A 26,533-nucleotide genomic window follows, 5' to 3' on the forward strand; every position below is an offset into this window, starting at 1 on the left:
TTTTTTTAAGTATAGGGGTAAAAGGGTTCTGCTGTTTGCACTTGCCGGAAGGCTAAACGGAAAGGAAACACCCTTAATACCGGAAGTGACGCAAAAATTACCTGTCTAAACACTGTTGAATTTTTTATAGTAGTAATACACTTTTAAAAAATGCTTTGGACTGTTTCATGTATTTATAATGTCCACATAAAGAAAACAGTAATAAATAACTTTAAAAAAATCGTACATGCTTAGTTTTATTTCATGTCCCTTCCTGTTAGAACTTGTGTCTCCACTTTTGTTGTGGTTTGGTATTTGGTAATTTGTCACATGATTTGCTGTTGTGTTTTGGGACTCTATAATATTTTTCCATGATTTGCTGTTGTGTTTCAGTATTTGTTCATTTGTTCTGGGATTTGTTGTTGTTGTATCTTAAATGTAAACGTGTCTTGCACCTCTCGGCCACCGTACCTCAATCATCCGAAGAAATGCCACAAGTAACCTGTGAAGAACACCAAAAGATTGATTCTCATCAGTCTGGGTCTTTAGGGAGTAACATTCCAATGACAGAATTGAATCCGCGCGCGCTCGCTCCTTCCCCTCCCCTAATTCTCATTGGACAGCGAGGAAGAGGAGGAGGATGAGGAGGAGGAGGAGGAAAAAAAGCCTGACGGAGCGGCAGGAATTTCCTCAGCGCTCCTCAAATTTCCACGAATCCCTCCGCAGCTCTCCGTCCAGACTGACCGTCCGCGGCGACAGAAAGAGTGAGAAACCCGCTTTTACCACGCAAGTTTCTCTATGAAAATGTGCGTGATGTGCGGGTGCGCTACCTCCTCACCACAAGCCACTTTCTCTTTTCTGTCTCCAGATGTTGCGAAGTGTCGCCGTGCTCCTGGCGCTGGCCGCGGCGCTGTGCAGCGCAGAGGTGAGTCCTTTGTTTCAAACCAACAACTTTTGTGACGTCACCATGGAAGGAGAACATCTGAGGCGTTGGAATCTTCTCCAAACACAACATCCCAGCATCTCAGGAAGAGGGGGTGGAAGTTTGTTTAACCCCCCCTCACATAAATGTTTAGGAGCTCACATCAGGCTGGGTTGGTGTGTGAGTCCTCCAGGGAGGTCAGTTTGCTCAAGGGCTGTGAGAAACCTCACCTTGTGGGACTCACACTGCAGAGCGAATAAACCCAAACCCCTGAGGAAACACAGATGTAATGTGAGCCTTCAGCAGCATCTAACTGCTTTACTGCAGGACTAACCTTCAAATTGCTGAGTCCAGATGACCTCATCTAGAGATACATTTGGTAGATTTTCTTAAATCTTCAAACTTTGTTGAAAAGTAGATACAAACATTTATTTATTGTTCTAAAAGTTTGCACACATGATGTTTTGAAAATTGTCATTTTTATGATTTCTTTGATGATGGTGGACATATATAAGACAATTAAGTTTAAACATTTAATTTCTGACTATTTCTTTATTCAAATCGTTGTGAATTAGTGGGCAGAGGAGCAAAAAAAGACGATCTAAAAAGAGCTTTTTTGTGACCGAAAATTCGCTGGATGGTCCACGAGCTCCCTGCTCGAGGGGAAGGGGGGCGGAGTTGCTCACACCAAACATCCTGCCTAGAACTCAGAGGCGACTTTGTGATAACACTAGGTTCACACCAGGCACGTGAAGGCGCTACAAGAGCGATCTTGGAGATGTGTTGTATCGGAAAAAAGTATTTTTTCAGAAAACAAGTAAAATATGGTCCAAACATTCCAGTCAAAGCAGATTGGAGGTTTTTGTCCTGGGTTATAAAAAGGCAGGATTTCCCTACAGATTCACCTAAAAGGTGGAGTTTTCATTGTTCTCACCATTTTATAAAAACTCCAAGTCTAAAAATATGCAGAGAGGAGGTTTCTATTTTGGCCATCCATTTGGTTTTCACACTGGACTGTTGCTACCGGATACCAGCGTTTGTACCCACAGCTGGAAGAGACGTGGTGCCAAATGTCAAAGCGGTGCAAATCTTGTTTTTCTTTCCACAGCTCTATTCCAATATATGAATGGCTCTGTGTCCTGGAATTCCACACAAATTTTCGATCAATTTTAAAACGGTTAGCACATCCATGATCTGGTTGAACTATCAACACTCGACCACGTTTTGGACGTAGAGCTAAAAATCAGTCGTAGAAATTTGCATTGCAACAGTTTTGAACTTAGTCTTGAAAGTTTTTGCCCAAAACACGCGTGTTAAAGTCATGACTCGGATATGAAGCTAGGAGAAGATCAAACTTTTCTTTCACCCCTCCCGACTTAGCGACTTCCTGTTGTCACCTTGTTAACCTCCTCGCCTTTCCTAAGCCAAATGGACACTTTCCTGTCATGAGAGGCTGTTTGTCTCCTGTTCTTTAATAGACCAAACTGAAATAAACAATACAGGAAACTACAGTTGGTGGCTGGTTGCCAGGCAACAGTTTCCAACCACCAAAAGTAAAGTGACAAATCTGTTCCTGACTTTCCTTGTATGGAAGTGCGCTCAAATGATCTTTGTTGGCCTAAACTAAAGGAGCGCAGAGCTCCTGAACACTTGGAGGTACGGTGACTCTTCCACTGTGACTCCTCCACCGTGACTCCTCCACTGACTCTCTCGATTACAGGATGAAGACATAAACGCTAAACTGCTGCCAGATTACAGTCCAGATTCTCCTGAACAAGACGTTCATGACAGAAACCCAGATGTCTTTCCGCTGCAGATCCCAGAGGTTTGGGGGCAAAAATCGATCATTAGATGTATCGACTATGATCCCTGAATAATTTGAAACAATCAAGAATTGAAGGGGTTTAAAGTAAAAGTATTAAGCAGAATAACCACAAACATATCTGGCACGGTAGACCACGTCATCCGACCGGCTCCGGCCTCCAAAAACTTTTAGCCTTTGTAATGTCGATGGTTAAAGTCTTGCTGTGTATACGTTGTGTCACACCCAAATTAAGGATTTAGTAGCAAACAAACGTGCTAAATCATTTGTTTAAGGTTGTTGAGTTCAGGGAAATATGTATTTTTCTTGAAAACTTTTATCGTCGAGATTTTTGATGATCGAACAAAGCATATTTAATGTCAAAATTTTGTTTTCTTGACAAAACAAAAAACGCGTTTTTGTTGTTTTTTAACATGTTCTTATAGCAGAATTTAAGCTTAAAATGTCATTTCTGAGTATTTCTTTATTCAAATTGTGCAGTTTGGAAAAGATCGTATTGGTAAAAAATGTATGTGAACGTAAAAGTACAACTGGCCAAAACAGTCAATTGCTCGCCATTTCTGTTACACCAGTAGGGTGTGTGAGGGGCTGTAAGCTAGCAAGAGAGCACGTAAACAGAGAGCCCTTAGCCCTCAGGAAGGGGTCGGGGTTTAAGAAGTCCTTCTTAAAAAATGTGTTGATTCAGGATGCATTGATAATTGTTTTATAACCGAATCATTGTCTCCTGAATCCTCATCCAATGGAACTGCGTGGTTCCAAAAGATTCCCACCCTTACTCCTGACCCCACCTGCTGCTCTTGCCTTCGCCTGCTGGCTGCTAAAAGTGTCATTGTGTGCGTCTTGAATCCATAGTTGTGTTTTGTGAGTCACGGAGGACACAATGCACACAGCAGGACCAGGGCAAGAAAAGGCATCCATTCTCCAGAGGTAATTAGCTCGATAATATACGGCCTGTTGACTGCCGTGGGAAGAGGCTGGTCCGGCGTGCCATAGGGCCGTCTGACGGAGGTCAACAAGTTACAGCAAGGTTCTCTAAGAAGACAGATTCAGAAGTTAAGTTCACCAAATCTGTGCTATAATGACAAAACACAATGAGATACGACCACAGGCTACGGAAAAGCAGGATTCTGGGTAACAAGGAGTCCCCCGGCTCGCTCCCTGTGAAGGAAAATCCTGTGTTTGAAGATAAGTTGCTCAGAAAAGACGGCGTGACAGTGTGGCCTGGGGGGACTCTGCACAAGCGGCGTGGAACCGTCTGCTGGATGCAGGACAGATATGCATCTCGCGCACCGGCACCTTTGGAATGCAAAGGTGGCTGGGTGCAGGAATAGTGAAAGTCAGGGGGTTGTGGCCTCGGGGGACGGGGTTTTGCACCGACAGTTTGGGAAGCAGTGGGGTTGAATGGGGTTGATGGTGGATGACTCAGTGGTTAATTTTGCTTTTAGACAATAAAGATATCAATAGAAGGCTCCACTCTGTTAGTCATGAGGATTCAGGAGAACAGCAGCTGCTGCTGGGGGTCTGTTGAAGGCCTAATTGAGTCACGGTCTCTCAAGCAGGCACCCCGCCATTCTTCCATGTAGATGCTTGTTCTTTCCCATTCAAGGTGGACTAAAAATATCAGTCCAGGTGGAGGGAGCAGGAGCGTGAGGGGGACGCTGTGTCCTTTATCTGAGTGAGCCTGGTCTAATTACTGTAGCTCAACAGCCGGTCATGGATCCTGCGCGGGGATTGTGCTGGGCTGTGAGCTAGAACGATGTAAAACAGGAACATCTGAGATGGAGCCGCAGTCGTGCAATTATAGCAGAGGGGAGTGGGAGTGATGTAGGGCCTAGCCGATCGAGGGCGGAAAAGAGGCGAGCGTGTGCTCTGTTTCATGTCCCGACAGTGTTTTTCCTCACTCTTGGCTTGGCTTGAAAGAATTCCTCATGTAGCTCTCCAGCTGTACCAGTGTTTTATCATTACCTGCACTGTCAGGGACACACTAAGCTGACCCCCCCCTCCCCCCCCCACGCACACACACACACACACACACATGGTGGAAAAGGATACTTTAAAACAGTTTTAAGTATAGAAAGTCAAACATTTAGATCATTTTGGAGATCAGTCTCATAGATAATTAGATGTTCCTATATATATTAACAAGCAGCGCCTTAATACTTAGGGGAATTTAGACTGGAAAAGTTTGTTTCTTCAGACAAAGTCCACTTAATTTGGTCTGGATCAAGTCCTGAACCTTACGTTTGGTCTGTATTCAGACTGCTGTTGTCCTGATTTTGAACCAAAGCTTGGAAACAAAAGCATGTGACTAAAGATCTCTTCAGTCATTGGCCAGGAATTATAATGGCGAGGCAAAGCAACGAGAGAAAGAATAATGGAAGTGCTACGCTTTGCAATCCTTATCGGGAAAGTTCGCTTATTCAAACTTGAGCCAGTGGAGTCAAAATGTTCATTCCCTGCATCACTACGACCTGCGACCCCGACAATCCTATGCAAATCATAAGGGTCAAGTAGGGGAGGCGCATGCGGGTCGTACAGACTTTCGGTCAAGCCCCCGACGGGTGCATGTGACTCAGGCTTTAATGCAACTGCAACTTTAACCAGATTAAATGAAGTATTTCATTTTGCCCCCTTAATGCAAATTGAATAAACTCTTTTAAACGAAAGGACTGCCAATCAAAGCAGTGAAAGCTTAATGGCGTGCTGGAAGGTCGGCGGAGGTTGTGCTGAGCATTTTGTGATTGCACGTAATTGATTGACAGGTATTGTTTCTATTCAAGCCTCTCGCTCCTAAATGATTTGTCACTTTCAATTCTCCATTATTTTGCTATATAGACAGTGGTCATATTCATAGTCAATAGGGAAAAAAATGTTTTATATAATTTTAGTCTCTTCCCCTACAAACCTATATTTACACTCCAAACTTGATCAATAAGGATTTAAATAATGTGACTTTTTACTCAAACGTGTAAGAAGTTTGTCATCAAAAGTCTCAGAATTGGTTTTCAGATTAGTCAGTGTTTGGTTTTAGAACCACAAAAGTGAGTTTCCTTTGAAGTTAGCAAAGTAAAGGAGCTGACTGGAAACAGAATGTGTTTTCTCAGAGGACAAAGTAAAATTAATTCTCGTCTCACAGTGGTGTTGAAATGGACCTTTTCCTTGTACAAACATGTCTCAGACCCGATACAGGACTCAGCGTTGGAGTCCTCCCTTTCTCGTCTCGTGGACTTTCCCTAATTTCAGTGAAAAAAAATGTGCAGAGCAGAGGAGGGGTGGGGCCTTAAATTAGGCAGAAAAGTCGTGTTTTAAAAGGTTTGGGAGAACAGTGAAGGAGGAGGTGATGTGGAAGAAAACAGGTGGTGTTTAGGCTTGGGTGAATGGAGCTGGGGGTGGTGCTGGCTTCAGTGTTTTACGTCTGCCGCTGACGTTTTAACTGCTAGCAGATGTAGGTCTGTCACACCATGACTTACACTTCCTTTAGTGTTTTTTTTTTGTCTTTTCTATTCTTTGTGCTTCTTTCAGATTTCTTCTTTTGCGTTTTTCAGGGAGCGTTCGGCTCATTTCAGCTCTGAAACAATGAACTCACGGCTGTAGAACAGGGGTGACATCATCCCGTACGTCTGTGGATTCCTCTCAGCCTGAAGAAGGAGCAGGGGGAGAAAAACCAGGCGGTGGGAAAAAAACTGGTGGAGGTCTTTTTTTTTTGCTGGGTGAAACTCAAAGATTGAGACACCCCCCCCCCCCCCCCCCCCCCCCCCCCCCCCGGAGCTGTACGAAGCTCTGATACCTTTTCCCTCATTTGAAAAAAACTGCTAGAAAACAAGAAAGTTAGATTCCTAGACTTTATTTCTCCTGCCACATTTTTCTGCGATGACTCTAAATTACAGCCAGTTAGTCATGTTTCTCCCATGTGTGATGGCTTCAGCCCCAAACTCCCATAAACCCCTTAAACGAGAAAAAGTGGATCACAGGGAGTTACTCTCTTTTGGCCCCACATGTCTTGCACCACCTTAAAGGAGAAGCTTGGTGGAGCAGGTCTGGATGAAGCTCGGTGCTCAGGTCAAGCCCCGTCTGTCTCCTTCTCTCTTGGCGTCAGTCCACGTCTCGTGGTAGTTCAGAGCTGGAGACACATCAACGGGGAGGAAGAGGAGGAGGAGCAGGAGAGGCAGGGGGGAGCAGAGGCACCGCTCTGACCCAGATATAGCGGGAGGGAGGTTTTGGCTCGGGGCGAACTGCGTCGGACACCAGCTGAGGCAAACATTGCTCAAGAATGCAACACCCCACCCAACGCTGTCCTCTCTGAGTCTTATCTCACTGTTTGCTCCTTTTATTTCACTCTGTTTCCCCTGAATAAGTAGCTGATTAAGTCTTTCAGGCCTGTTTGTTCAGGACCAGCTCTTTTTATTTTATCTTGGTACTCTTTTTAATCTGTGAAGTATGTCTTTTATTCATTTAAAACCATCTTTGGTCACAAATCAATATAGACTGTCTTCTCTAAACTGTGCCTGTAGTTCTTCTTTTGATTTTACAGTGTCCACAATTCATTCTTCTTTGAAATTCATCTTCAGAAAAAGGTTAATGGAAACAGAGCCAACAATGGAGGTAAACTGATTTTAAAAAAAACATTGTTGCGTGCAAATGTGATTAACTGCAGGCACATTTGTGGGCTGAGCTGTGTTGTTGCTGTGGAAACAGGCCATCAAAAACAAGTGAAATTGCCTCTTTTGTTTCATCAGTCTGCCGTTTCACCAGCAGTCCCAATGGACGGTGAGTGAGGGAGCGTAACTTTGGAAAGAACTGACTCTACATTTTTGAATTTAATGTAGATGATGGGAAAGAAACGTGTCAGAAAAAAATGTTTAAAAAAATAAACAAATGAAAAAGGTGACTCGTAATCTGGACATCAGATGAAAAGAATCACCAGTTTGCTAACAGGCGTTTTCTAAGACACATAGGTTTCATATAAAAGTCCTCAAGTGCTAAAATATTTAAAAGAAAATCTAAAAATATGTTTTTTTCATGTTTGAATTGAATTCAGAAAGAAAGACCAACTTTTTATTAAAGCTGGCGGCGTGTGGTCTACAAGAACAACCCGTCCGTGCCTCCTAAATATATATAAGTGTGTGTGTGTGTGTATATTTACTTATAATGAGTGTGTGTGTTTGTATGTTTGTGTGTGTGTGTGTGTGTGTGTTTGTATGTATGAATATGTGTGTCTGTGTGTTTGTATGTATGTATATGTGTGTGTGTGTGTTTGTATGTATGTATATGTGTGTCTGTGTGTTTGTATATATGTGTGTGTGTGCGTGTGTGTGTTTGTACGTATGAATATGTGTGTCTGTGTGTTTGTATGTATGTATATGTGTGTGTGTGTGTGTGTGTTTGTATGTATGTATATGTGTGTTTGTGTGTTTGTATGTGTGTGTGTGTGTGTGTATGTTTGTACGTGTGTGTGTGTATGTGTTTGTACGTGTATATTGATATTGAAAGCTTTGTTGTCCTTAAAGCTAGAGGTTGAGGTTCTGATGAGTGTACAGTACAGTAATGGGCTTAAAATCATTAAATGGATGGAAGCCTTCAGGCCAAAGTGCTTGTCTTGACTGGAAAACTTCATTAGTTTGTGTCAGAATCATTCGTTCAAATCTGCAGTGAATGTGCTGTGTGACAGCTTCTCAAAGGGGAATAATTGGTGATAAAACGTCACGTCGCTCAAGCTGTGTTTCATATTCAAATGAGTCTTTTGGATTGTTCCGTCCAGCTCGGCAGTCTGCATTTTTCCAGATTTTGTCATGTAAAAGCCGTTCAGAGATTAGAAATGTTGTTTTTTTAATTCAAGATATTTTTAGAATTACATGCATACAGTGGCTATAGTAGTTGTAGTTATCTATACTACAACAAGTAAAATAAATAGTTCTGGAAGGCTGAATTACAAAACACGTCGTCTACTTATTGAGCATCTTAGCAGGTAAAGAAGTTGTGTGGCCAGCAATGCTGATGATATGCACTTATTGGTAACCAGATGTCTTCTGTCTTGTTGAATTCTCTCATGTTGATGCAGCTCATTCTGCTTCCTGTGACGATCAGGGGCTCAGCAGGCTCCATAAAGAGAGGAGGAAAAAGCTCCATACGTTAACAGACCAAACGCTTGTTGGATTCGCTGGCAGCAAATTTAGCATGGTTTATTGGAACCCCCCACCACCACCACCACCACCAAGTTCATTAAATTGATTTTTCTGTTACTAGAGGGGAAAAAAACTCCATTCATTATTCAGGGTGCTAATTTTTTTAAAAGTAAGCTCCATTATGCTGTTTGATGTTGTGGCCGGGTGTTTATAGTCCGTAAATCAATTTTTCCTGTGCTAATGAGGGGGGGGGGGGGGGGGGGGGGGGGGGGTGCAGTGCAAATGGATTTATGGTGGCTGTAAAGTCAGACCCTCAGCAGAGAGTCATTGATTTGCCTGCTGGACCGGTGGGGCATCTCCAACATCCATACACATGCAAACAGAAATATGCACAATCAGACAGATGCAATGCTCAGGTGTGCAGCAGAACTCCTGGTGTCGTTGATCATCTTACTTCTCATTAGTAAAGGAGAAGCTCTTTGCCACTGAAGCGAGGACACTTTGGCTTTAAATGAGGCTTGCCTCAAAATCAATGAGAATGTGGAAAGGCTTGGAATGAAGAACTCTTGTTTCCTTCTGCATCCCTTCCTTCTGCATGTTTACTAGCATTTAGGTTCTCCTCAAAAGTTTCTCCCGACTTTAATTTAATCTGCATCATTTGCATGATTCACAGTTGTATCTGCTGCAGCTGCAGAAAAAAGCAAACCTTTAAATTCCAACTTTTCCCATGAAATGAGCTAAAACTGAAAATGCAAAAAATACAGATGTAAGATTTTATTGGATACATTACTGTGCAAGCGCAGTCTCTGGAGACGTCCCCCTGTTAAGATCTACTAAACCTTTTCTGAATTACTTTTTAATAGAGAAAAAAAAATCCTAATTTGCTGTTGGTGAAATGTCCGTAATTTAGGGGAGAATTTCAAACCCGATTTTGTTTGCTCTAAGATGCTCATTTATTCTCTTTTAATGGATTCCAGAGAAGATTGCTTGATTTGATTTGATTTATTTTCCTATTTTCAGTTTTAAGCATTACAAATAATTGAATAATACAATAAAAAAAATATAGATCACAGATATATCAAACCAATTTCAGAAATCTAATAATATATTGATTAGAAAATAAAGAAAAAGTAACAAAGATGATTGAAGATTAGGCCATTTTCTTGACATTGTAATGAGTTAAAATCCTCACATTACTCATGGTGGTTATAGGTTGGCGCCAGTGTTCGGCAGTGGAGCCGACAATATATATAGCAGCTTGAAGTATTTAACAAATCAAATAAATCCCTTCATTGATTAGACCAATCAGATGGACCCCTCTACGGTAAATGCTCGCAGGGCTTAATGCTCAATTCCGACCTTTTGAAAAAATTCGATATTTTTGCAAGGCCGTTCACATTCCCAATTAAATGCGACTTTTGTGATCTCCTGTGTGACCGTGAAATTACCCAGAAGTTACCCGCATGCGCGGAAGAGTACTCAACGGTGAACAACGTTACTTGTTGTCTGCGGAAGTAGCTAACGTTAACAATGGATGTCAACAACAGTGTTGCATTATTAAATTTATTTTCACAAAGGAGCCAGCACAATTACAATCTTCTCATTTTAAGAAGGCATTGGAGCCGGGATCGTCTGTACCCACTGATGATGTGTATGTGTGCTGGGGCCGGGAGCGTGTGTTTAAGAGAGCGCGATGAGAGGGGCAGTGGGGGCGCGCATTCACGTTGTGTGTTACGGAGGAAGGAGAACGGTAATAAAAGAAGGCTTCCCCCAGAATAAATGCTATTGACTCTTTATTAACCTGCTCTGGAGAATCTGAGGGTCCGAACGGGGAAGTGAACCCCGAAGAAGGATCCGCCTTCGGCCCTGGAGAAGGTCTCCCCCACGCTTCTGACCACGGTTGGAAGGAAAAAAAGTCATCGCAGGGAAGGTTCAAAACCACGCTCGGTCATTTCGCTGGAAAAACCTTCCAGTTGCGATCGAGTTTGGCCTGAATAGAGCTGTCACCCCAAATATTAATACAATCGGTGACCTCGCTTCCCTTCCACTGACTGGTCTCAGCAGCATCGTCCGCCATGGTTGATGTTTATGTTCTCGTTCCTGCCTACTTCAATGCAGAATTATGACTTTTGTAGCGTATCAATGACGTACGGGTCGGATACCTGTGGCCTGGCCGTTCAGGCGGAGGTCGCATTTCAAAAGATCGGATACGTATCGGATTCTGGGTCGCATTTGAAAAGATCGGATCTGTGTCGTTCAGACTGTCATGAAAAGATCAGATACAGGTTGCATAGGGGCAAAAAAATCGGAATTGGGTAGTTTCAGCCTGCAGTGTGAACGAAGCCTTTGAGTATAATTTAAGGTATGTTGACTCTAATTTAAATTAAACTGTTGCAGTGAAATGGAAATTATGTTTTTACTTGTTTTTCTATTTGTTCATGTATCTTAAGTTATATCGTCATCGCAATATTGATAATTAATATTGCAAATTGCGAGTTTTCCTCATGTCGTGCAGCCCTAATGTGAATAGGTGAATGGGACTGTGACTGTATACAAGTATACGCCATTTAGCATTGGCTTAACAGCAGTTCAGAGTTCCCCGCCTTCTTGGAGTCTCTAGGAGAGTAATAGAAGTGTTCTGGCTAGGGACTCCATTGTTCTACTGGTAGAAGTAAATGTCCACATGGGCTATGACAGAAATACCTTCAAGAGGAATGGCGTCCCTGATCTAGACTTGAGTGCTGGTTTGTTGTTGTCAGAAAAATAGTTTTTGTAACAGAGAACAAAAACCTTACAGTTTGCCTTAGACAAACCCTGATGTAATTTAAAAAAACAATAAATAGGAAATCTCTCTTAAATTTAGCAGAACACATGAACATGACACCGAGAATTGTGACATCCCGATGAGATGGTGGAGAGGAAGGTAGATCATTTCTGGTATTCTTCTAAAATTGCTCCTTTGTCACATTTTTTATCTAAACTACGAGGTGTAAATGTGGGATGAATGTGACGGCGTACAAAGAAGAAAAGGTTTTGGGGAGTTGATATTCACCGTGAGGCAGGCGTGATTTATGACCACGTCATACTGCACCCCTCCGTTCATCGAGGGTGATATTACGGACATTTATTTCCATGGTTTTCCTCAGTCTTTTGTTAGTCTGTGTGAGTGTGTCAGCCTCTTCTTTTTTTGACTGACACTTGTGGGAAATCACCTCAACAGAAACCTGGACGCGTCTCGCTATGGCAACGATCTACCAGGAAAAAGATTCGGTGGCCTCTGTGTTCATGATCTGCATGTCGGGGAGGCTTTGCTCAGAGATGGCTGGACTGACAGACTCCTACATCTGAGAAGTCCATCCATTATTTATGTTCTCCTGTAGGTTTCCACAGGTTTCAGCAGCCCTCAAGCCCATCTGTGGCTAACAAACTAAATTGTCCAACTCGCCCAAGGCCAGATGGATGCTTTGAAGATTTTTCATGGTGTCAGTTTTGGGGGTGCACATGTATGTTTGCATAGAAATGAGGTAAATCCCTGTGATCCCCACCTCCACTCGCCGTTTCTGAGTTAAAGTTGCTGCTTGTTATGCTTGCATGTGACTTCCCCTCCACCCTCTCAATCCGATCTGCTCTATTTGTAAAAAAAGCTGGTTAAATGCAGGGATAACAATCCACCTTCTGTCAAACCAACATACCAGGCAATGGAGTCATGAGCGCACACATGGAAACTTGGAATCCGAGTCACGTGTCGACTTTCTGCCTCACTTTTACAGGAAATGGGGGCTGGAGGGGAGTTTGGAGGAAACGGGGAGGAGAAAAGATTATACGCAGGATGGGAATGGGCCCACAAAAACCCAGACTACAGATGTGGAAACTCCCTGCACGCTCACACAAACTCAAATGCATGTACAGGGAAGGGGGGGGGAGCTGGCGAGGGTCAGCAACAGCGATCTCTGAGGTCCGCCTGGCGCCGTCTGATTGGTGGCTTTACAGAAGGGTGGCCTCATTTCTTAACAGGGGAGACGGGGAACATGTATAAACCCCTTAAACCCTTTGAGTGTTGAATGGATGCATGTACAACAACACATGCTAATGAATGAAAAGGAGGTAAAGCAATGTAAACGCTGCAAAATGAAAAACGGACTTGGACCAAACGAAAAGACAAATGGAGCTGATGATGATTACTGCCAAAATCACTCAATTTATTCAATTTTGAATTTATTTTTCTCATTTTTTTTCAAAATCCATTTAGTTTGGTTAAAAAAACAACATGAAATCAATTTTTTATATTAAAAAAATAAAAAAGGCTGATTTTTTTCATTAAAAAAAAGAATCATTCCCCAATCAGCTCCCGATCTACTGTAAAAGCGCCTTGGTTATGAGTTTGGGGTTATGATGAGAAAACAACCAGGATAAAATGGCCTCCTTTGTCCAAATATTTATTTTATTTATTGTTGCTCATTGACACTGTAACATGAAATATAAAGATTTGACTCTGATAAAGGATTGTTAAGAAATTATATTCTCAAAAAATATAGAATTCATTGGATCAAAAGGTAAAATAATCTAAAGGTGATTTTAGAATAATGTATGAAAATGTTTTAATTCAGTTCACAGAAGGTTTTTTTATTTGTTGATTCAGTTATTTTGTAGGAATTATTTTTTCCTTTTTCCTAAAATGGAAAAAATACATAATTATTTCCCAATTCCAGTTTTCTCTGGTTTTCTTTCATGTCATTTCCCAAAATGAACCATCTATATAACTGTTGTCTATTAATGTTGTTTTTAGTTTTTGTCAGTTTGTGACCTCAAGTTCACGGCTTTCTTCTTTTTACCTCAACGTCGCCATCTGGTGGTTAAGACCAGCAAACCCTTACATTGTGTCGTTCTGTCATTTAGGAACAGCAGCAAAGCAAAAGCAAAGTTTGTGCCAACGTGTTCTGCGGAGCCGGCAGGGAGTGCGCCGTCACCGAGAAGGGGGAGCCCAGCTGTCTGTGCATAGAGGTGAGCGAGCGGAGGTCCTGCAGAGGTGGGACGGTAGGAGTTTCAACCCAACATCGTTCTCTTTTCTGCTCCTCTCTGCAGAGCTGTAAACCCCACAAGAGGTCAGTGTGTGGCAGCAACGGCAAGACCTACAGGAATCACTGTGAGCTCCACAGGGATGCTTGTCTGACCGGCTTAAAGATCCAAGTGGCTCACGACGGACACTGCAAAGGTAGAGCACACCAGACGGAGATCTTTACACAACTACTATGTCAGCTGTGTCACAGAAAATCCCTAGTTTGAATCATCAGAAAATGTTCCTACAAATATATTTATTTGTTAAGCGCTTTTCATTCTTGTGGGAGCACAAAACACACATGAAGAATGAAAATTTGTTTAAAAACAGAAGCAGGGAAAAAAAATTAAAGAACTAAAAGCACAGGACATTCACACAAAATCAGCACCCCTCCCTCCCCCAATTGCTGTAGCTCTGAAGAAAAGGAAAAGGTTGTAATTGCTCCGAATCATGACAAAGATCACTCACAAGAATCATTTAAAATGAATAGTTCTCAAACAAATGTTACTGATTTAGAGGAAATGAAAAGTAGTGAACTTAATAATCCCACCAGTAGTATATTTTACTTCACTTTTTTAACATAGTTGGCATAATTCAGTTAACATCTATTAAAAGTTATTAGTACCTGATCTATCCCTGATGATTAGAAAATAAGAGCTCACATGATTCCTACTTTCATATTTATTTTCTGTGGCTCCTGTGGAAATAAATGTGTTTTTGGTGACCCTTAAAATTTTTTATTTATTTATTTATTTTTTAATTAAACCTCTATTATAATCCAGAACTGATACTTTTTCATGAATCCTACTTTTATAGCTCATTGTGTTTTTCAGTTGAAACCATAGAGAAACGAACTTTTCTTTATTAGTTATGAAAAAAAACCTTTAAATTCAAGAAATGCCATGTTTTGAAAAATAATTGATACTAACTTGTATTTGATTGTGTTGGTTTTGTATTAAATTGCCCTACAAATGTCATATAAATCTTGGTTGTACTGTGCATTGGCATCAGCCGCCAGCTTGCATTCTTTGTTGATAAGTCTTCTGTCGGCCAGTGTGGCAGGGGGAGCGGCTGCCACTAATCCTGCTCCGAGTTTTATTGAAGTGTATAATCTGTGATCTCTGACAAGGTCATGTTCCTGGGCCTCATAAACGGAGGTGGCTGGGTTCACAGGCAGACATCAAAGGCCACCACACGGCGCTGCGGCCTGACCTCCACTCTTCTATTAATACTTCTGCCATTGGCACCTTATCTTGAAGGAACTTTTCACCTGTCACACCATGGTGTCATCGTGTCCTCGTTCGCATGAACCTTGATCCATGCAGCACTGTCTCTGATAAATCTTATGCCCTCTTTATGGGCCTTTGGCCAACTGCTCAGCAGATGCTACGTTGACCTGTGTTGTTCTGAATTCAGAGGGATTTATGCGTCATTTATTGTTCTTTGTTTCTTTTTGTTTTAGAAAAGAAAGCCGAGAAGGCAGCTGCCAACCCCGGTGAGTTTTTGAGCAACTCTTTTAGAAGCAAGAGATCTTCACAGGTTATAGATTAGGCCATGTTGGACACAGCTCATCCACATGATTTTGCAGTTACTTAGAAATGTAAATGAAAGCTGCGAGTGGCGTTGATTGGCCTGCAGGCGCTGCCCACGGCCACCTTTGCGGCCCCCTCCTGAACGCCCTTCCTGGCTGAGTGACTGCTAAACGCCCCTCTACCCCTGCCGTAGTCATAATAATGAAAAAACCCTCTTTTCAAAATGGCGGCTTTTCTTTAGGTTTTATCTCCTTAGCAACCATTTTATTTTTTGGTCGGCTCGGGGTGACGAACAGGTCTATGTCATTTTTAGAAGAATCTGCAAAAGTAAACTTTTAGATTTCCTTGGCAACGGTGTTTTTTGTGAACCACACCCACATTCCTGAAATGTTCATATCACATGCTATTGTTGTGTTCAACATGAGCCAGCCTCACTTTTGCAAGCTTGCCACGATAACGTCGTACAAACGTTAAAACCAACAATTTTTCCCAAGTAGCTTCCCAATGATGCTCAAGACGTTAGGAGGCGATAGATCAAAATTCCTAGGAAGAGTTTGAATTTTTACCAAGTACTAAAGGTGATTTTTTTATTTTGTTTATGAAAATTCTAGATGGCTGCCTCTTCCTGAGGTCAAAGGTCAACAAAACTTCAGTTGTGGTTGTAGACTTAACTTGGTAGTGTGTGTGAAATTTCGTAAAAAATTTCGTGGAGCTGCAGTTCTCCTAAAGGGCCGCCAAGCCGTAGGTCCTGGGGCCATCCCATAATAATTTCAAAACTTTCTTTGGACATCCCCGACACGTCCGTTTTGGTTTGGAAACATTTTTTTGAGCCCCATAAGAGATTTTGGTCTCTTTTTTTTTCAACGGTTTTGCCTGCTGTGATGTCATCAGTTTTATTTTGTTTTTGTTTTGTTTTTTTTGGGGGGGGGGGTCATTTTTGGCCAAATTTAGTTTTCATCTGGTACTTGATGTGTGCACATTTTGGTGTGTTTGGCAAACTCCGACGTGAGATTTGCAAAAACACTCTGCTCCCTGCCATCCAGGACTGCCGCGGGACATGAGGCAGAAAATGTGTCCTTCCCAAGAAACAAGCGTCAGATCAGTGGAAATGTCTGAAGACAATCTTATTTCTTGTATTCTAAATAATTCCCTGCACTGCTCTCGCTCCAGTGGTTTGTTACGCTGCTGACCGCAACGAGCTGAGGCACCGCCTGATCCAGTGGCTGCAGACGGAGATCGTCCCAGACGGCTGGTTTGTTAAAGGCTCCAACTTCTCCGAGATCCTGCTGAAGTACTTCAAGGTGGGACGAGAACTTTGTTGTTGCTCCGCGTTGTTTTCTATGCTGCTCGCTTCAAGCGGAATGTAATGGGCAGAGGTGTTGAGTCTAAGGCGTCAGGAGGCTTCATCTGTTTTTTGGTTTTCAAGTCCAGTAAAGGTGCAGCTTAACTCCCCACACCTTCAGGAAAGTTTATTTGTTGGTCAACCGAACACATTTTTTAGCTATCGGAATCAAAATCAGAAAACTTTATTTATTCCAGGGTAGGTCAGAGGTCAGAAATAGAGTGAGGAGAAAAAAATCTATTTACATTAGTGTCTAGTGCATATTTGGAGTGTTCAAGTTAACAGGGTGTAAAATGAAATATTTAGTTTTATGAGGTAAACCAGTTCTTAGAGTAGAGAAAAGTTATGCAATAATATACAATAAAAACAGAATACAGACATGAAGAACTATAGAAAACAGGGGAAAATGTAAAGAATTAATTAAAAATTAATTAAAAGGAGTAATGTGAAAAAATACACAATTTTTGTGTTCCTGATATAACAAATAAATATTTTCAAATATTTGAGTATTGTAACATTTATTTTTTAAACTTACTGTTTGTTAGGGTATGTATTTAATTCTACATAAATAAAAAAATTTGCAAAAAGGAAAAAAAAGGTACTTTCTAATTCCTGAACATGAAATCGGCTTTAATCACGCCTTAAAAGGGCCTGTATGATGCTTTTCTTTAGCCTTTCAGAGAAAACGATATCCATATATAATGAATTTACTTTTGGAAAACTAAAGAATGATTTTTAAAAAATAAAATCCTGGTTATTTTTGTAGCTCACTTTCCTACCTGGGAAAAAGCGACTTGATCTCTGAGGCTCCGCCTTTCTCTCCTTGTGGGTGCCGCCCATTTAATGGCATTAACCTACAGCCAGCCTTTGTGTTTCGCCTACGAAAATCAAACTTTTGCTAAATAAATGTGCATATTTTGCCATATAAAATAAAATGTATTTAGCTCCTCTGAGAAAGTGTGTGTGTTAGCCTGGGGGGCAGACCTGGCAGCGCAGACTCTTCCTGGAAGGGGCGGTTCCTCACTTTGTGACGTCAAATCGTGAGAACCCGCTCGTTTTTGTGCGCTCTTGGCTGGTGCTTAGAGCGCAGGGTTTTAGACAAATGCTCAGAGACACGTGAATGGATCAACATACCACTTTGGGGTTGTTTATTGTGAGGAGTGAACATTATAATACTCTTAAAAACTCAAAAAGTTAATTTTGTATGGTTAAAGTTTGCCTTTGCTGCAGATTTATGACAACGGCGACTCTCAGCTGGACTCCTCTGAGCTGCTCAAGTTCATCCAGCACAACGATTCTGTGGTGAAGCTGCAGTCTTATGCAGACCAGGAGAGCAACAAGCTGCTCAGGTCTGTGCCCTCGTGGATACAGTTACTGTTAGAATTTTATGCCTTCGTTTTAATTGCTGACGTGCAAACAGTGGACTGAATTCAAACCTGTCAAGACCTCAGAAAACATTACTCAGTCTGCTGCAGAAACCAGAAAAACACTTGGTGGAAAAAACTCTCATCTAATTATAATTTTCTGCCTCTGGTTTCTAGAATGCTCCATTTTCACTGTGTGCATGTGTGCTTCCCAGGAGCCTGTGTGTTGATGCCCTCATTGAGCTGTCAGATGAGAACGCAGACTGGAAGCTCAGCTTTGACGAGTTCCTCAACTGTTTGAAGCCCGACTTCAACCCCCCAGAGAAGAGTGAGTCCCAAGACAAAGTATAAAAAAAAAAGTTGCAGCACATTCTTCCAGAATCCCAACAAACTATGAAAGGGATGGTTTTAAAGCAGCGTACAGCTCTTAGAATACCAACTACGTTGGAGCTTGCTGAGCCGCTGCAGATGTAAGTGGAGGAAAGTTCACAGGATGTGGAGGCATTCCTCTGTCAGGACGCCAGCATGAGGCGCTGAGCTCCGAGTCCACTCCACATTCACGGATACACGCTGACGAGCCAACACTCTCCTCTTTCAAATTCAGCTGTGATACGCAAACTCGCTTCACTGGAAATCTTTGTATGTACCCTGGGAGCTTCAGTCTCCTCTAATCCAACTCCTCATTTAAAGACTCGGTCTTATTTCTTTATTTTTTTCAGTTTTTCAACAACATTTACACAACTCACAATAAGTTGGGGATGTTGTTATTGACATGAGTGCTTTCTAATGAAATAAGTTAAAGTTCCCTTTGATATTACTAAGAATGAGTGAGAAGAAACACAATTGTCATTTGTTTGATATGTTTTACCCCCAAAATTTAGAAAATATTAAATAAAGCCCCAAATAACAACGATTGACCGTGTCAATAGCGGATATTTCCACCATTTGTTGCAATGACAGCTTCACAGCGGCGTCTCCTGCTCCTCATTAGCCTCATGATGTTGTTCTGGGATGTTCCATTCTTCCACAAGAGCTACATGCAGTTCTGCCAGGCCACTTTAGGGCGGGGGGTACAATCATCCAGTCTCTGCTTCCGCTGGTACCAGACGGGCTCTATGGGGTTCAGGTCAGAGGTCATTGCTGGTCACACCATAGGACACACTCCCACTTTCTGAAGTCCAGCTGTGGCAATGCTGGCACCATGTGGTGGAGCATTTTCATCCATGAACAGAAACTTGGCGGTATGCTGGTGGAGTTGGGGGATGATGCTGGTTCTATGAGGTCTTTGAGGTAAGGACGTGCATTGACTGGTGTGTTGACTGGTGATGCCTGCCCAAAATGTTGCTCCTCCTCCACCAAAGCCAACCCTGGGAACTGTCTTGACCTTGGCGTATTGCTTGACCTTCTCTAGCAACGTCGACGACCATCATTTCTGCGCAAAATGACCCGACACCCATCCGTGACCGTTTTGGTTACGGACGGTTGACGGTAGACCATGGGTGCATCGTCCAAGTCACATGGTCTTGTATCCACTGCAAACGTTCACCTGCAACGGTCATCTGGCATTCGAGTCAAAGCGTTGAAGTTGGTTGTGAATAGTTTGTCTGGAAACCCCAGTAACCCTCACATGTGGTAAACGGACCTGCAGCTGTGTGGCATTAGCTAAACCACATCTGAGTGCAGAGGTTCTTAGGTTCTGGTCATGTCTGTGTCTTGATGCAAGTCTGCTGATAAAATATGAGACAAGTTCACTGCAACATCTGACGGCCTACCACCAACCTGGAGTTGCGCTATGGCCGGGTGGAGCTGTTCATCCGTTAAGCACCGTCATGTGTTCATGTCTGTTGGAAGGATGAACTTGGAATGACTTACTGGAACAATCAGCTTTTTATACCCACAGAATGATGACATTGATGCCACACTGAAAAGGGTTTTCTTTTAGAATGTTGTGGTAAGTCAGACACACTGAACACAGTTATGTGGAAAACACTAAATGAGGTTTGTCCATAACCTCAATACGATATCCCGAAAATCTGTCAAGTAAAATACTGAGTTTTACTGAGTGTTTCACAATATTCCTAACTTCTTGTGAGTGGTGTATCTTTAAGTTTGGTTTTACAGAAAACCTATATAAGATATTAGGAGTTAAGAGGTAAAAAATCATCTCATTCACTGCATTAGTCATTCTTCGTAGATTTTGCTGACATTCATGGCGGAGCTAAAAGTACCGGTAGTTTAATGCATTGGATTTTCTAATTGAGTCAGTAAAACATTCCAGCATTCTTGGTCTTTTTCTTTGGTTACTTGCCTTCCTGTTGTCACTCAGCTGTTATCTGCTGGTGGATTTCTTTGTCTCTCTGCAGAATGTGCCCTGGAGGATGAAACATTCGAGGACGGAGCGGAGACCCAGGTGGAGTGCAACCGCTGCGTCTGCGCATGTGGCAACTGGGTCTGCACTGCTATGATCTGCACTGGTGACCAGCCTTTTTAATTTTGCTGCTTCGTGCTGCGAAAGAACAGACCGACTCATTTCGCACCCCTTGACCGTTTCCTTATCTCTGCAGACAAACACGTGGCTGCGGGTGAGTCAGCAGATGTCGGGGCAGAGATGACTGAGGAGGAGTGGAATCTGAGGGTTGCTGAGCTCAACAAACATCAGGTTTGCGTTCGTTATCTGAAAACTTCATAAAACCATAAAATGTGTCATTTAGATCAGCGAGAACCTCATTTTATGTCCACACTATAGAATACAGTGGTGGACAAAATTGTTGGTACCCCTCAGTTAAAGAAAGAAAGTCCACAATGCTCACTTAAATGACTTGAAACGTTCAAAAGTAACAATAAATAAAAATTTATTGAAAATTAAATAATCAAAATCATCCATTACTTTTGAGTTGTTGATTAACAGAATTATTTTAAAAAACAAACTAATGAAATAGGGCTGGACAAAAATGATGGTACCTCCATAAAAGACTGAGAACTAATTGTCCAGGAGGTCATGATGAACTCAGGTATGTCCTTTAATTGACATCACAGCTGTTTTCAAACCCATAATCAGTCAGTCTGACTATTTAAAGGGAGACAAATAGTCACGTTGCTGTTTGGTGAAAAGCTGTGTACCACACTGAACACGGACAACAGAATGTGAAGGAGAGAATTGTCCCAGGACATTAGAAACAAAATTATAGACAAACATGGTAAAGGTAAAAGCTATAAAACCATCTCTTAGCAGCTTGAAGTTCCTGTGATGACAGTGGCTCATATTATTCAGAAGTTTAAGACCCACGGGACAGTAGCCAACCTCCCTGGACATGGCTGGAAGAGGAAAATTGATGACAAATTGAGGAGACAGATAGTTGGAACTGCATCCAAAGAGCCCAGAACAACCTCCAAAGACATTAAAGGTGAATTCCTAGATCAAGGTACATCAGTGTCAGATCGCACCATTCGTCGTTGTTTGAGCCAGAGTGGATTTCATGGGAGACGACCAAGGAGGACAACATTGTTTGAGCCCAGATCTGAATCCCATTGAACATCTGTGGAAGGAGCTGAAATGTGTCATTTGGAGAAGACACCCGTCATTCCTGAGACAACTGGAGAAGTTTGCTCATGAGGAGTGGGGCAAAATACCTGTGGACAGGTGCAGAAGGCTCATTGACAAATACAGAAACCGTTTAATTGCAGTGATTGCATCAAAAGGTTGTGCAACAAAATATTTAGTTATGGGTACCATCATTTTTGTCCAGCCCTATTTCATTAGTTTGATTTTTTTGAATAATTCTGTTAATCAACATCTCAAAAGTAATGGCTGATTTTGATTATTTAATTTTCAATACATTTTATTTTAATCTTACTTTTGAATGTTTCAAGTCATTTCAGTGAGTATTGTGGACTTTCTTTCTTTAACTCAGGGGTACCAACAATTTTGTCCACCACTGTATGTTATATAAAGCAACAAAAGTAGTTTGAGATGATTTTATGTCCAAATTCCAAATAGTGACTCCTGATAACAAGTACAAATCTAAATCTAAAGCTTAGAAATGAGAAAACATCCCAAAATTTGATGTTTCAGACAAAAGATGAAATATTTCCAACAGTTGTTTTCTTATAAATTTAAGTTCAGATGACCAAACGTGTGCTTCTGTGTAGCTGTCCTGAGAGGTACAGCTGGAGAGTAGATTGCTGCATTTGTGTTGTCAGATCATGAAGCTCGGCGGGGGGGTAGTAGACACAGAGATCTGGCTTGAAGCCACAGCTGAGTCAGCAAGGTCATGAACTCTGTGCCCCCAGAAGGGCAGCGGCTAATAGTGAGCAAACGTCGCTCTGAGGACACAACGTTAGGCGGATGAACCACAAATGATCCATTTTCTAGATACTTTTTTGTTTGTCAAACACATACAATGCTGAACATATCTACACTGAAATATTTGTAACAGATAAATTTGTGAAATTCTCCCAAAGACGGTCATAAAAGTGTTAAGTCTGGCTTTTTATGTTGAATAATTTATAATAAGATATTAAGGATTTGTCAGAAGTTTCCAATCTCTGATTTTTTAATAAATCAGCAGCAGTAGGGCATTTAATTTCCTCATGGTTGCATAGTATTCTTACCAGTCATCTGCTTTAGTAAAATCCTCTTTAACTTGTCCTAATCCACAGACTGTAACCATTTAAAAAGATTCAGATAATGTGTCAAAGTTTGAGGAATAATGAAGAAACAGAGGGATGTCTGAGCTTTTCAAGCCTTGAGGTAGAACTGCATTAAACTTTGGACAACAGTGACCGCAGAGGTTCATGTAACCACTGGGAACTATGAGCTCAGCCTTTTGATATCTTAGAGATATGGCCACGGTTCCTGACACGGTGCCTCTGGACAAAGAGCATTTTCTGCTCAGATCTGTCAGTAAAGGACAATTTAAAAAGAAAAGTGTGACTTTTGATGTGAGCACGCATCATCTTAACGCATGTTGCAGATGTATTCAACAAAAATCACCTCCAAATCTGCAAAGCTCTTCCAGAGAACACCTCTGAAATACAAAAACATGAATTTTTACAGCAAAATTTTAGAAATTGGACAGTGTGCCTTTGATGCTTTCATGTTTCTGAGCTTTTATTCTGAAAAGTGATTTACCGGTTTGCTAAGAAAATCTGACATTTTCTACGACATAGTATCTGCAGGGCAGAAATGCAGTAGTTCATTAGAAATTTGCCTCTGAGTTTTGAGCAGGAACATTGGCACGGAGCAACCCCACCCCATTTCCCATCACTCCTAACTGAGAGCTTACAGTTGCTCACACCCCCAACCTAGCAATACTAGTACAACGAAAACTTTGAGCAATATTGGAGCTATCCAGACACGCAGTTTGAAGCCAGATTCCAGCTCAGACGAGGAACTCAAGGCCTACATGGATCTATTTTTCCATATTTGGATGCATCAGAATGGAGCGGAGCAGGGAGCTTGTCTACCGCCCAGCTTGTTTTCTGCATTACAAATACGCTCTTTTTCTAACTGCATTTCTTCGTCTGATCCTGATTTACAACGATTTGGATAAAGAAATACTCAAGAATCCAATTTTAAGCTTAACTTTCTTCAAACATGTCCTTAATTATCTGAAAAACGCCGCAAGAACATGCTAAAAACATGCTAAAATCACCTAAAACACAATTTCCGTCTGAGTGGGTCTTTAGAGGAAGCATGGAGCCTACTCTTCTTTTCAACCTGCTGAATTCTTTTGTTTTTTTGGTAAAAACAGACACTGAGTTATATCCAAGTAGCTTAACCCAAAAATCTGACTTTAGAAAATAATAATAATAAAAGAAAACTTTAGAACTTGTCAATATTTATCACTGTGAGAATTAAATTAAATATTTCAGAGAAAATATTTGCTAAATGCAGAACGTCCTGAACTATTGCAGTCACAGAGTCCAGAGATGGACTTTGGGGGATCTTTCCACCAGACATGCATGTAATGGAAGAAAAGGAAAAATGTTCTGAAGTACAGACAAATATGAATAAAATCAAGATTATAGAACACATTTTATATTTATCGTCATATTCAACTGTTTTTTCCTGCTTTACAGCTTTGTGAGACATTTTCCTTTTTTGACTCGTGTCTCATCAAGCATTTGGTTCTGTTAGTTCTTCTTCTCTTATAATTTTTCCTTTTTTTTTCTTGATTATGCAAATAATTTCAGATTTGATCCCAAACCATGACAGGCTCTTTGCAGTTGCAGACATTTTTTTTCTATATCAGGACTTAAAGCTTTTTTGGACATAAAGCTTTTTCCTATGTAAAAAAAAAATATATGTTTATACTAGTGTCATCAAGTAAAGAAAAAAGTCCAAACATATGGATGTATTCATGCAAAGTCAAATCCTTTTTTTTTCCTTTGAACTCAGGACACAATGGAGAAAATGAAGACCAGCACAAAAGAGATTTAAGTGAGGACTGATGAAGAAGAGCACCTTTCTTCCATACTTGATTTTCCTCACAGATTTATAAACTGACTTGTTTATGTTTATCTGCTATGTTATTTACTATACCTTTTTGTGTTTTTAAGTGTTTACGTTAGAAATATTAAGTGTGATCACAAAATGTAATCAGATTGCCTTTGTGTGTCGTACTGTCATCTTTGATTGTGTCGCCGTGCTCCTCTGGTAGGCTTTTTTTTTACAACTGTTTTTCCATTTTATTGTTTTGTTCTTAGAAAGAAAATGTAAAGTTGCCACTTTTTTGGAGGAATATAAGTTTTTTTCTTAGATGGAGGATAAATCAAGAGCTTGGAGAGTCCGTGTGGTCAAATGATGAAGGTGGTGGAGTCGGCTACAGTTTCTTTTCGCCATATCATCGTGGTAGCAGGTCTCCAAAAGAAGATGCCACTACTTGACCGTTGCACTTCTTGATGTATTTTCTCCATTAATAGTATTTGTAATCTCTTAGTATCTTACTGCTTAAGTATTAGTTTGGCCTCTCTATAGTATGTGACTGGCTTGAGTTGGAAGGCTCTCTCCGTCCCCATGCCTTGCTTAGACAGGTCTTTGTGGTGCTTTGTGGTCAAAACTATTCTGTCGTACTTTTTCTGAGACAAGGACAAGACTATTCTCAGCGAAGAGCAGCAAAACTGCCCCCCAGGTCGACCTGATCTCAGCTTAGCATGGCGAAAAATGAAACCAAAGACCTGCATTTGAATGATGTGCAAAAAAACTCTCCGGGTAAAGCATTACTCTGGACCCAGCAACGACAGTATACCTGTGCTTTCTGAATGACTAAGAAGAGGAGTAGGAGTCAGCTGTAGAAGTAGGAGCATCAGTGCCTGGGTGCAAATAAAAGGTGTGTTTTTCTTGTATGCGTGTTATTAACTTCAGTCTGGGAGGAATAGGTTTTTACGTGTTGATTTCTTCAAAGTTTGTACCTAAATTTGGACGTTTGACAATAAAACCAGTGCCTTAAACCTGCCAACAGTATAGCCCTCTACCTTTGGGTACACGTTCGCTGTAAGGCCTGAATGCATTGCAAGAATGAGTTTGCTTTGCTCGAGTTTTGTAGTAACTCAGTTCTTAATAACTGTCTGTGTGGATGTAGCACTGTAGAACTTCTTTCTGTTCCAACAGATGTGCAGAGACTGCAAGGAAAATATGCATGTATGCCAATAAAGATCCTACACCAGAATAAGGTTTGGTCATTTTCTTTATGCACCAAAATTCATCAGTTAATACCAACAAAAATAACATTTTACTTTACATGCCAGGCTAAATATTCGTCACATCACTGGTAACTTCTTATTGGTGATTTTTTTTTTCTCTCAAGCATATTATTTTTTATCCTAAAAACTATTAATATTACTATTAATAAAACTATTATGCACTTTTATTTTCTTATTTGTTAATTAGTAATCAAGACTTTAGGGTAGTCAATGCCAAAATTGGTGATGTGCAGGTATCAAGTTTTTGTATCGATACTCCCATCACTAACAGATCCACATTGGAATTACAGAAGTTTAAAAAGCAGTTTTAATAACTGATTCAAGCTTTTCTTAAATGAGACTGGTTCATACCATGACACTACCTCCACCAGCAATGATATCAGCATTCTCTACATTTCTACTCACTGATAGTCAGAGTGAAAATCCTGATGATCACAGATGTGGCAGTAAAAAATAAAATATCATCAGTAGCAATTATACCCACATTTTTGCTTTGCCACTAATATGTCAAATGCATAATCTTTTATCAGAACTTGAAAAAAAGGCTTTCTAATAATTTATTGACATATTAACCTTTATATTTTATGTTAGGCTTAGGTAATTTGTCCCCTTAGAATTTTCTTGTATCTAGTTTGTTTGTGATTTTGTCATATGAACTAATTATTCCTTATATTTTATGAAATGTTTGGA

General features: G+C 41.0%; 1 protein-coding gene across 1 annotated transcript; it reads left to right on the forward strand.

The window, feature by feature from the left end:
• The first annotated feature begins 616 nt into the window (after positions 1-616).
• Positions 617-25,810, forward strand: fstl1 (follistatin like 1). The gene is made up of 11 exons (XM_004081969.4): positions 617-743; positions 848-904; positions 13,742-13,846; positions 13,928-14,057; positions 15,364-15,396; positions 16,604-16,734; positions 18,006-18,124; positions 18,355-18,467; positions 20,503-20,613; positions 20,704-20,798; positions 24,540-25,810. Exons 2-11 carry the CDS (start codon positions 848-850, stop codon positions 24,579-24,581), a joined length of 936 nt encoding a protein of 311 aa, XP_004082017.1. The 5' UTR covers positions 617-743; the 3' UTR covers positions 24,582-25,810.
• The last annotated feature ends 723 nt before the right edge of the window (positions 25,811-26,533 follow it).

This window comes from Oryzias latipes, chromosome 21 (genome assembly GCF_002234675.1).
Source record: "Oryzias latipes chromosome 21, ASM223467v1".
Lineage (NCBI taxonomy): Eukaryota > Metazoa > Chordata > Actinopteri > Beloniformes > Adrianichthyidae > Oryzias > Oryzias latipes.